The sequence below is a fragment of the Microtus ochrogaster genome, chromosome 8, assembly GCF_000317375.1.
Source record: "Microtus ochrogaster isolate Prairie Vole_2 chromosome 8, MicOch1.0, whole genome shotgun sequence".
Classification (NCBI taxonomy): domain Eukaryota; kingdom Metazoa; phylum Chordata; class Mammalia; order Rodentia; family Cricetidae; genus Microtus; species Microtus ochrogaster.
The window spans coordinates 54,563,683-54,576,436 of record NC_022015.1 but is presented as its reverse complement, the minus strand read 5'-3'; the positions used below and the strand labels follow the sequence as shown (position 1 = coordinate 54,576,436).

Below are 12,754 nucleotides of genomic sequence, written 5' to 3'. Positions count from 1 at the left end.
ACCGCCTGGCTTTTTATTGTTTATTTAACTTTATTTTATGTGCATTGGTGTGAAGGTGTCAGGTCCCCTACAACTGGATCTTCAGACAGTTGTGAGCTGCCATGTGGGTGCTGGGAATTGAACCTGGGTCCTCTGGAAGAGCAGTCAGTGCTCTTAACCACTGAGCCATCTCTCCAGCCCCCAGCATTTCATATTTTATTGAAAGAATTTTTAAATCATCAATGCTTATGATAAATATTTATTACCAAAATCTCCATAGTATTTAAAGGACTCATTAAAATCAGTTATCTTTTTTTTTTCCTTTTCAAGACAGGGTTTCTTTATATAACAGTCCTGGAGCTTGTTGTGTAGAGCAGGCTGGCCTTGCACTCACAGAGATCCACCTGCCTCAGCTTCCCAAATGCTAGGATTGAAGGTGTGTGCCACTATCTCTCAGCAGGGCTATCTTTTCTTGACCATCCTAAACGTTGTCAGTTTGGATTAATCTTCAAATTTTTAGGGCATGGAAGTTTATGAGTAGACTTCCCAAGAAAGTTTGAAAACAGATCATTTTCTTTAATTAGGACAGAAATGTCTTCAACTTTCAGATATTTGAAAAAAATACCCTAACCAAACATAAAAAGTATTGTGGGTCAAATAATTTCTTAATACAAATATTAATTTATCCATAAATTTTAAAATAAATTTCTGAAAGCATTAAAACAATTTTTATTTTTAATTATAAAATAATGCATTTATGTAGTAGAAGACCACGAGAAAACTTAGAGAAAGAAATTCAAACTATTTTAACTCCACAAATAAAAAATCTTCAAGTTAAGAAATTATTAATATATCTTTAAAATATGCCTTATTTGTAATCTCAAATGCACATTAGCTGTTTGATACATAATTTAATACTTAAAATCATTGCAGCTAAATTATTTAATAATGTTGCTAGAATGCTAACCCTGTTGTTAGATATAATACACTTTACAGTTTCCAGTTAAGAAGAGATAACTTGATAGGAAGGATTTTTCTTTTTGAGACAAGGTTTCACTATGTAGCCTTGACTATCGTGAAACTCATTACATAGACCAGGCTGGCCTTGAACTCACAGAGATCTGCACGCCTCTACTTCTGTGAATGCTGGGATTAAAGTTAGCACTTGATAGTTTTAATCAGAATTTATGATGGACTAATGAGCAATTTATTAAGTGTTTTCAATTATGTAGGCACCACCAGCGTCTGCCAAGTGCTCACTGTACAGCTCAGCACATTAGGAGTCCCAAGTCCAGAACCTGACAGACCTCTGTGCGGCTGCTACACACTTGCTGTATGAAACTGAGCAACAGCAATGGGTTTACAGTGACAGCGGTGACAGCCGTCCTCCTGGATTTCTTTCTCAAGAGCATCTCAACGAGCTGCAGAAATGACTCAGCTCTTAAAGGCGAGGCTCTCAACCAAGCTGTCAGGAGCAGCTCAAGCTCAGACAGATTTCCAGCCCTCAGCACCTACTTTGCGGAGCGCCTGGGTCCCCACTGCACAGTTGCTGCCCACTGGGAAGGTAGAGAGAGCCTTGTGGTCCCTAGGCACCTACAGCCTCTCCAGTTCTCTGACTCAGACTCCCCATTGTGCTGTGAAGCAACCTCACCTATCACCAGCCCCCAACTAAGGCTGAGCTCCGGCCACTCTTCTACAGATGTTCCTGACTCCCCTGGATGGCGAGTGGCCCCTCACTGGAGGTCTCTGGAGGGTCTCACTGGGAAGGGCTTTTCTTTCATGGGGCCAGCCCAGGGAAGATCCTGTGTCACTGTTTCTTCCGGTCATACCTTTCTCCTGGATAAGGTGTCATATCCCTCAAAGCTCCACAGAGGAGAACCCTTGCATTTTCCAGACAAAGAAAGGACAGCCATAGAAGCAGAGATTTAGAGCTGTTACTATTGAGAGTGATGATGGTGATGATGCCAACCTGAAACGGGGACAGTGGTGGGGGCTGTGGGAAAAGCAGCAGACATGGTGAAGAGAAGAAATATGGAAGAAGAGAAGTAGCAGCCATAACTGCGGTTTATATTCTTATTACCAGGACATTCTGAAGGGGACATCCAAGAGTTACACCCAAAACTTTAGGGAGAAAGCTGGGTGTGGCTGTGCACATCTTTAATCCCACTCAGGAGACAGAGGTAGGCTCACCTCGGTGAGTTTGAGGCCAGCCTGGTTGGTCTACAGAGTTCCAGGATAGCCGGTACTACACAGTGAGATCCTGTCTCAGAACAACAACCTCTGGAGAAGAGTTAATGCTGATAGGCTGCATTACAGAATACGTGCTTCATGCTCCTGGGAATTCAACCTCTGAGCTCTTTGGTTTTTTAACATTAGAAACCCACAACCACAATTTAATTAATAATCCTAATAAGTGAAAAGAAACCTTATCTTTCTTTCCTGTGTGTGTGTACAGGCTATGAGTAGATGCCAGTTGTTTTCCTCCAGCAGGCCCCATGGATCTGCCTATCTCTGCTTATCTCCACTTCAAATCTGACTCCAGGAGCACAGAGGTTAAGACATATCCATGGCCAGTTTTTAGGTAGGTGCTGGATCTCGAACTCAGGTCCTCATGCTTGCACAGCAAGCACTTTCTATATGGAGCAACTTCCCAGTCCCAAACCTTGAATGCTCTGGCCAAAGATTAAACGCAGAGTCCTGTCATTTCTCTTAAATGTTAACTGGGAGAAATCATGTTGCTAAGAAACGTTCAGTTTCCTGACGTTGACCTGTTGACTGCTTTGATCCACACACCCGGACTCCGGGGGATTGAGTCTGTACACTGCACAGACTGGGTGAAAGTCCAAGATGTGTGGGGTCACACTGAAGAGAGCGACACTGGTGACAGGGAGAAGGGGCTGAACTGGCAGTTCCAAGGGGCACTCACCTGGTTGCAGTAATGCTTGATGAGGTTGAAGACGAAGCCCCTGTCCATGAGCGAGAGAAGGTCATACAAGAAGAACGCCAGGCTGATATTGATCTTTTCCGCCTGCTCGCTTTCCTGTAAAATGAGCACAGAAGCACACAAATCACACTGTTGGATCCTGGACAGGAACTCTCAGGTCCCTGGTGTGGACTCTGGGAGAGGGAGATCCTATTAAATAGGCCCATCACCCTTTCTGGGTGACACTGAACATAAAGATGTATTTTTTTTCCACTTGTCTTGTTTTGTACAGGTATAATTATAAGTATATAACCAACCCTATTTTAGGCTATAAAATTTTAGTTTTTATTGTTCTGGCCTACTAACATGGAGTCTTGCTATCTACCCCAGGCTGGCCTTGAACTCCTGATCTTCTTGCCTCCGCTTCCTAAACTCAGGGAATATTAACATTTGCCATGTTACCTGGCTAATTTTCTTTTTCTTGGTGGGAGCAGAGTGTGTAAGCTAGCGTGAATCACATTCACTGCCTTCACAGAAACAGATTTAAAACATTTTTCGGATTTATTTATTTCATTTTATGTGAATGAGTATTCTGTGAACCATCACTTGGTTTTTTGGGGGACCACACTTGGGTCTTCTCTGCAAGACCAGCAAGTACTCATAACTGCTGAGCCATTCCTCCAGTCCCCTGAAGAAATATTCTTAATTTGCAAGGACTATTACATAAAATTCAAGCAGGATAAAAAAGGTGTAAGAATGTTTTCGTTTCCAATTAGGCAGGGTTCTCAGCCTGAAAGATGTCAGAGTCACACTTGGGAAGGTGAATTCTTTCAAGAATTGTGGCCAGGCTATTTTGTTTTTGTTTTTTTCAGTTTTGTTTGTTTATTATTTCTCAGTGTTCTTAGTTATAAGATTTTTACATAGTGAGTTCCAGGACAGCCAGCTCTACATAGTGAAGCCCTGTCTGAATTACATTTGTTATCTGTGTGGCGGTGGTAAGCGTGAGCTATGGTACATCTGTGGAGGTCAGGAGGCAATGGACAGGAGGCAGTTCTCTGGTGTGGGAGGTCCTTCTGCCTATGTGTTGCTTTTATTGGTTAACAAATAAAGAACTGCTTTGAGCCTATGGCAAGGGCAGAACAGAACTAGGTGGGAAAAGATAGACTGTATGATGGGAGAAGGAGGGCAGGGTCATAGAGAAGCCATGGAACCTGCAGAGACAGACACTGGGAATTTTACCCGGTAAGCCACAACCGTTGGGGGAAGGATGGCTTGTTTGTCCTGGCCACCCAGCCACGAAATAACCACTCAGAAAACCCTATTATTTGCAATACTTTTTGCCCAATAGCTTAAGTGTATTTCTGGCTAAACTCATATCCTAAACTAACCCATCTCTATTATTCCATATATCGCCACGGGGCTGTGTCTTACCAGCTAAAGTTCCCAGTGTCTGTCTCAGGAAGTGGCTCCGTGGCTTTTCTCTGACTCCGCCCTTCTTTCTTCCAGCATTCAGCCTAGCTTTCCCTGCCTACCTAAGATCTGCCTTGCTATAGGTCCAATGGTAATCACAGCACACAGAAGGGACTCCCACATCAACAGTCACGTGACAATACACAGATTAGAAACGGGTTAAATTAATGTGTACGAGTTAGCCAATAAGAAGTTAGAGCTAATGGGCCAGACAGTGATTTAATTAATACAGTTTCTGTGTGATTATTTTGGTTCTGGGTGGCTGGGACAAAAAAGAAGCTCCTTCCAACAGTTCTCCACCTTCACCAGGTAGGTTTTGGGGATGGAACTCAGGTCATCAGACTTCACACTGAGTACCTTTACCCCATGAGCCACCTCGCTGGCCTGTTAAGTTCACACACACACACATACACACACACACACACACACACACACACTTTAATTGTGAAATGATTTCAAGTTATAGACTGGCACAGGAATCATACCACATCACTGACACCTGACATTTTGCAAACTTTGCATTATTATCATTCTTTCTACATAAAAAAATTTTTTTGAAACCCTTTTCAAGTAGGTGGTAAATACCATTCCTATTTACTTCATAATACTTCAGACTGTACCTCCCGAGAGAAAGAGTATTTTCTCTGGTAAAACCATTTAAATAATAAACCACACTGTAATTTTCTTGTTATCCCCAGCTACACCTCAGGGGCTGGTCCAGCATGTTTTAACCATTCTTTTATTTTAACTACTGTTTTCCAATGAGGCTTATTTTTTTCTACTTATTAAAGAGACACGTTTACAGGAACCAATTTAGAAAGTGAAGACACACAGTTACCTTCTGAGGTTTCACTAAAAGGGCTGCTATCTCTGAGGTGACCACATTAACAATGGTGGTTATGTCATCTTTGAAGCGGTCAGAAAAGCGAGTCCTCCGGAAACTATCGCGTTTGTCCAGGTTATGCACATACTGCGCCATGCTTTTCACCTATAGAGGAAGGGGACAATGTCAACATGGAGACTGGTGACCCTGCTTGTAGAACATGCAGAAGGGGAATGGCTTAAAGGAAATCTCTTTCACAATGGACTTTCTCATACTTTAGTGGTGCTGATGGTGCCCGAGCTGGCTCTGAACCACAAAATGCTTCTGACACACAGAACAGTTGCCATGGTGCCTGGAGGTGGGCACAGTGTCCTCTTCTTGACCCCTTCTTCGGGGCTCCTTTCATGCTGCTGGCAAAACCTGCAGCTTAGCAGTTTAGGCCCAGTGTCAGAAGACACCCCATCCCCAACAGACTACGTCCTGGAAGACAGCATGAGGCTGAGTTCCCGGAACCGCGCAGGCTGTTATGGTACATGACAGAAGACATGCAAAGGAACTATTTTATAACGCTGTCTGGATACAAAGACTTTGCCTTTCCTAAAACAACAGTGAGGAGAACAAGGGGAAATGCCCCTCCCATTTTGAGTTTAAAACCAAAGAACTTCTGTACTGTTTAAAAACACATAGAATTTTGCTGCACACAAATACTGAGATAAGTTTATTATGTGAAGTTATTTGGATTCTGTCTTTCAAATAATACCTCTTAAATACATAGCTCTGGAATAACCTGTGAACATTTTTAGTAATACAAAATTTAAGACCAATTCTAGGGATACAGGAGCCAGACTTTGCAGAGTACACCTAGCTGTCTCAGTTTTTAACAAATTCTCCAGATAAAATCTGATGCACACCAAAAAAAAATAAATAAATAAATGAAATAAAATCAAACAACTGTTTTCCAGAAGCAATTCTAGAGTTCACATCAAGTTAATTTCTGCTCCTAGAAATTAAAATTTAAACTATATTAAGTGCTGGTCAGGATTTTGTTGGGAATCTAGAAATTTAATCTTCATGTAGGACACTGCCTCTGGAGGATATAAATATATGTTTTTGAGACATGTCTCATTACAAGGTCCATTTTTGCTCTGCTTCTAGGGAAAATTGTGTTTTAAGTTCATTAAGCCTAACTATAGTCAGCTAATCAACTAATCACTTGATAACTAGTATACTACTACTTTAATGCCTACTATATATTAAAATCTAGATCATGTAGAATTTTGGGGTTCTTTCTGGGCCAGGAGGTCCTAGGGTCAATATATTTCTTTGTCATCATCAGAATTTAAGTCCTACAGTTGGGCAAGTTTGCTGAGAGCTATTTGGACAGTCTGACTGGAAAGATTGGGGTGGTGGTTATTGCTGACTGTCAACTTGATGGGATCAAAAATCTCCCTGAGATAAGCCTCGGGCATGACTAGGTGAACTGGAGTTGGAAGCCCTGCTGACTGTGAGCGGCACTATTCCATGTCTGGTCTCCAGGCTGAGCAAAATGAGGAAAGGGAGGGGAACAAAGTGTTCATAACTCTACTTCCTGACAGCACAGCGGAGGCCTCAGGCCCTGCCACCATGACCTTCCCACCATGATGGACTGGAGCCTTGAACTGGGAGCTAAACAACCCCTCCTTCCTTGTTTTTCTCCGGATAGTTTGCCACAGAATAAGGCAAACTATCCGATTTCTCTCTATCAAGCTATGGGACTTCTCGTGGCCGTGGGCTGACATTCTGAAATAATTAATGCTCATGAATTTGTATAGGCTGGTCAGAGCATAGTGGTAAAAAAAAAGCAACTCTCTGCCAGGCCTGGCGGCACCCACCTACAATCCCAGCACCCAAGAAGTGGTTGCAGGAGAATTATTACCAGTCTAAGGTGTGACTGGTCTACATAGGAAGTTCCAGTCAGCGAGGGGTATATAGCGAGACCCTGCCTCAAAGCAAGCAAGCAGAAACAACAGCAGCCAATCAAAAAGCAAGGAAATGAATAAATAAAAACAAAAACCAAAAAACCAACAACAGAAAAGTGATTCCCTTGGAAGCTGATCCACCCACATTTGCCCCATCTGGAGTCTTGGAAGTTGACTTCCACACTGAAAAACAACACGGGGCCTTTCATACAGGAATGGCAGAGTCTGCTTCTCTTTTTCTTGACATAAACCTGTCAAGACCTAGACAAACAAGGCACAAGCCAGAGAGGGCTATGCAAGAGGGAAGGACGGAGCAGTTTTCCGCTCCATGGTTCACATAATGCCCTGGCTAGCACACACAGACCTAGGCACATCAAACCCAATGGAAGAACATGGCTCTCTTCTAACCCGAGGGTACTGTCTAACCCAGGACACACAGACATAGAAACATCCATATTCCCAAAGATCCACACCCACATGGTGAGAGGACCTGAACGAGGGGTGGGAATAGAGCACCATCTTTTTGTTGTTGTTGTTGTTCAAAAAAAGTCTCTCTCTCACTACACTCCCAGCCAGTGGCCAGGGAGGACAAGGCTTCTTTGTGCAGGTGACCCCAATCCTGATCCTCTGCTGGCTAACCCACCCTAGCCCCAGGCTGCCAAATTCATTGTTGCTTTCAGCTCCTGCCTGCTGAGTTTGGCCATCCCACAACCAAATAAATAATTCTCACAATGCCATACTTCCCTCTGATGGCCTCTGTCCAGACTGCTAGCAACCTGCCAGCTCTTGAATCCCTGGCTTTCCACAGAAGAATCCAGCAGAAACATCAGCGGGGCTCAACCCATCACTTGTAGGGTTTGGAGAGGTAGAAAAACAATTTTCTGAGAATGGATACCTTTCAGAAACCCCTCGTGCAGAATGACATGCCCGGAGGAACTGGGTCACCTAGTTACCTCCTCCGGGCCTCCAAGGGCGGAATCAGTGACTTCTAGTCACACAGGGGCTCATTCATTATAAAGCGTGAGATGCACCAGAACTAAGTGTACTGACTCCTGTGACAAGGTTATTGTTCATTAGCACCTGGTGGTCAGCACAGCTGGAGGTGTCAAACTGCTTCTAGGCCGCCTAAGCCCTAGGGGATGTTCTTCTTTTCAAGCTTTCCGAGAGCAGCAGTGCAGCAATGCCTGGTACTGTCTAGGTCTGAGATCAATGTTCCTTTCAGGTCCTCGACCACAGCCCCCACGTGGCTTCTTGCTCTTCTCCATCTGTGACTGTTTAGCTGTTTGGGTGTCTGTTCACTTCCCTTTCCTCCCTTTGGTGAATGGGAGGCTGTAGCCTGAAATCTCTGGTGAAAGATCTGGCCATTTGTCACTCCTACTGCCACAGGGTGGTCCTATCAAGTGGACCCCCTTCTCTGCCTCTAGATTTTTCAATGCCCCAACTGCTCAATGCCCCCTCTGTGGTTCTTTAGAAGGAGGCAGCTAGATAAATAAAGGACTTATTTATTTCTGCTGCACCCTGGGTGCCTCACCAGTCGGTCTATTGGCCCCTGTAATACTGCAGACACCCTGGGGAGAGGCCTTTGATAAACGCTTCTCAGCTGCTGAGACCCTGACAGAGTGGCTACAGCCTGGAGAGCCCCGCGTAGCTGCTGTCTTGGTGGGTCTGCATTTTGACCAACCCCACCAAAGTGCTTTGATCCATGCGAGCTTTTCTAAATTATGTCACCCGTGTCTCACAAGGGGGTCCTAGAGGTAAGAGGTGGGTATTCATTGTAGATGTCACTTTGTCTTGGGCCAAACAAGTCTTAGTAAGAACTATGCCAGATCAAGAAGCAATGTTCGCCCTTTCTGTGATTCTTATCCCGTTGTAGTTATGGAAAATGAAGCAGTACTTGCAAAGCCCTAGACAGCCTAGAGGTTCCTCTCTGGCTGCCACTCTTCCCCTACCTGTGAACTCAGAATCATAAGGACCCCGACTCAAGGCTACTTGAAGATTAAACAAGACAATATTTCAATCAGTGCTTGGCATACATACAGTAAGATGCTAAATTTACATTGGATATTGTTATTTTTTCTTTTTCAGGGGTGCCAGCTGCTACTGGGATTATGTGGAGGACAGAGTCGTTCTTACACCTTACACAAACTTGCCTTTCAGATAGAGCTATAAGATCCTCAAGGTGAACTCACAATAACAGGGAACCAAATAACCACCATCACACCTACTAACGGGGGGGACTCCTGAACAGGATGGGCTAACCCATTGTCAGTCAGTACGATGGACTGAGAAGATGTCTCGAAACTCCAAGCTTCTCAAAGAGGCAAAACAGTGAATAGAAACAACATGGACCTGAGCATTAGAGAAAGAGGTTCTACCTGTCCCTGGCTGGCCAATCTTTCTAGCTCTGGTGTGTGCTGTGGGGATAAGCAAGGGTCTCACAGGGTTTCAAGAGCCTGCAGAGTTGCTACTGGAACCCTCACATAGTTGGGCTTGAGTCAGTGCCCCAGGAACTTGGGTTCTTTCTCAACAAGTGCTGCCTAAGGTTCAGGAGTAGTTAGGTGAAGTGTGTTCAGGTGAGTGCAAATGCATGAGTCAATAACCAAGCACTTTTAATTAAGGCAGATCTAGCTTTTACTTTTCTTAATCAGCAATTTTGAATTAACTTTGGGATGAGATTTTTATGAATTATGTATAGATGGAGACAGCAAACAGAAGCAAGACATATAGGACATGGTTTCTTTGGCTTTTAAAATATTTTATGTGCCTCAAGAAAAAGAGGGGAGTGAGTTTTGTTGCCAGTCCATTCTGTGCCAGACCACAGAGCTCATGAACACCCGGATGAAGCTATTAACCACAGGCTGACCAGCTGTAGTCACAAGCCTTAACCAGCTTGGCTTGTAGACTAAGATCTGTCGCTGAATTGGTCAAAATCCCAGGGCCCTATAGCTATGGTTGGGACTCACAAGTCTAGGTGCTGGGGACTAGCACGTTGTAGGTGGGCCTTGAGGTCGCCTGGGAAGACAGGAGAGTGCACCGTGTTTCCTCCACTCCCCCAGAGAAAAGGTGCCCATGTGATCCTGGGGTCTGAGTCAGTGCACAGGAGCCACTCTCAGAGGAGGCCTAGGTGTGCTCATATTCCAAGGATTCAAATATCAGACTATTTCTGTAGTAAGAAGCTAGGTTCTTCACTCAGGGGCGGTGGTGCCCTTCTCTGTCCCGATGTATGCTTATCTTCATTTCCTTTTCCCCTGTCTGTCTGAGTGCTCAGTAAGGCTGCTTTCTCAGCCTTGGATAGACGTGGAGAAAACCAAAAATTCTGCTGGGTTTTCTTAACCCCTGAGTCATCTCTCCAGCCCCATCTGCTGGGTTTTCTTCAAAAGTATTATTCACTTAAAGTCAGAGTGAGGAAGCCAGCACACATAAGGCGGCCCCACCCGTGTCCCAGCCACTTCTCATCTGCGATTCCACATCTTTTCCATTTGCTGTCATCTCACTCTGCATCCCCCTTTATTAAGGCTGAAATCATGCCGTGCTGGGGACAAGAGGATGGAAACAGAATGCTTGCCAAGCGTACATCAGACCCCAAGTGTAATCCCCATTAGGACAAAAGAGGGGGGATATGCTTATGATCATTGTGTGGGGGTACATACGGGTGTGGTGTGTGCGCGTGAGAGTGCGGTTGCATGTGCACATACCCCACACACGTGGAGACTAAAGCAGGACCTGGGATGCCTTCTGCTGCTGCTCCCCGCCATATTACCTAGAGATTCTTACTGAACCCGAAGGTTGCCATTTGGCTAGACTGGCTGGCCAATGAGCTCTTAGGATCCACCTATCTCTGTCCTCCAATGCTGGGGTCACAGGCATGTGTAGCCATGCCTAGTTTCATCTGTGAGCTCTGGGGATTCGAACTCAGGTTCTCATCTCGTGGACCAAGTGCTCTTACTCACCGAGTCATCTCCCCAAGTCTCTGTTCTTAATGATTTTTATGATAAAATCGTTTCACGTCCATTAGTACTGAAATACAAGTTGGTCTTAGTACTATTCTTAGTCTGGAATGGAGCAACCACCAATATGAGTGTACCTGGTTATTGTTTGCACGATATCAAATAGTTTGTTGAGGCTGAAGACTGAATAATGAAGATAGGCCACATCCCGGAAGTCTGAAAGGCGAGACAGGAAAAGCAATGGCAAGCTGTGTCATGTGCTGGCAAGGGGATGAGTGGGGTCTTCAGGAGGAGAACAGTAAAGTGGAGCACCCATTACAGGCAAGGTGGGCAGAGAACGGCCTGCGGGTGCTGACGTTTAAGAGGGACAGAAAGTGTGTTGGGGCTAGCAGTCTGTGAGAGGGAATTAAAACAACAACAACAAAAAAATCCTTTAGGTTAAAAAGACCAGGCTTGGTACTTTCCAGGAACAAAAAGGGAGAAAATTGTAACCATGGCATGAGACAGACGTGCGCAGTAGGATTATTTATACAAGGGTATTTTAGCTATGATTTTTTTTTAAAAATGGCACTTTATTTTAGCATACTGAAAACCATGAAGAGGTTGACATAGTCTCTGACTAATGTTGGCTGCCCGAGGCAGGAGGGATGCGCTAAGAGCAAACGGGGTTCAGGAAGAAAAAAAAGAAAGATTGCTGCAAGAAGCACATGAGGGATGACGGAAACTTGACCAGGTGGGGACCATGATGAGGCGCAAAATGGGGTTGATTTTCAAGGCAGAGTCAATAAAGTTTGGTGGAAGATGGACGGAGGGTGAAGGAGAACTGCATTTCGAGGAACAACCCGAGGTTTCCAGGCAGGTCCTGGCCCAGAAAACTCTGCCTTTCCCATGTGTGCTTTGCTAGCCGGACTGAGCATAGATACAAATGTGAGAATCTCACCAGAAGCTCGAAGAAGAACCAGGCGTACTTGAAGACCGTCTCTCTCACTATCCCGGTGCTGACCACCATCTGCAGGGCGAGCTCCTCGTGAAAATGCTAAACAACAAACAAATACAAACCAGGCTGTGATGGCAAGTTTACAACTCCCTAAAACCCCCTGCCCTTCTTTGCTAACATCATAGCTGGTTAGTTACGGAAGCATGAGTCCAAGATACCCCAGGCCATATGTGACTGGTGGCAATTATCAGCGCTGAAACACTTAGAAAGGCAGAGGGCGGCCTTGTGGCCTTGCACCATAGCCCCAGGCTTGGAATAATAGTGGCACTCTATGAAGAAGCCCTCCTGGGCAGTACAGGGAACTGTGGTGTGTGTTAAAGAGGAATGACTTTTCAAGTCCCACAGCCCGTGCAAGCATTCCTCTTTCTACCCTTAAGACTGGTTTGTTGACAGCAATGATCCTCAAGTTTGAATGTGAATCAGAAGTCTTGGAGACTTAGCAGCACTCAGCTGGCTGATGCCGCCATTAGAAATTCTGGTTTAGACGGTCTGGAGCAGCGTCTGAGAATCTGCATTCTAACGTGCTTTCCAGGGGATGCTGGTGTGGCCGGTACAGGGCCACGCTCTGAGGACCAGTGTCTGGATGACAGCTAAACGCCTTCCATGTTGGACAGTTGTTCTTTGCACAGTCCCACTGCAGCTTCGTGTGGGAAATGC

General features: G+C 44.9%; 1 protein-coding gene across 1 annotated transcript in view; it reads right to left on the bottom strand.

Moving 5' to 3' along the window:
* Dock8 (dedicator of cytokinesis 8) overlaps positions 1-12,754 on the bottom strand; it is a 198,337-nt gene that overhangs the window by 51,969 nt on the left and 133,614 nt on the right. The window contains exons 24-26 of the mRNA XM_005352086.3: positions 12,041-12,136; positions 5,211-5,360; positions 2,906-3,019 (exon numbers count right to left, since the gene is read on the bottom strand). Coding sequence (XP_005352143.2) covers positions 2,906-3,019; positions 5,211-5,360; positions 12,041-12,136 — 360 coding nt within the window. The remainder of the gene's footprint in view (positions 1-2,905; positions 3,020-5,210; positions 5,361-12,040; positions 12,137-12,754) is intronic.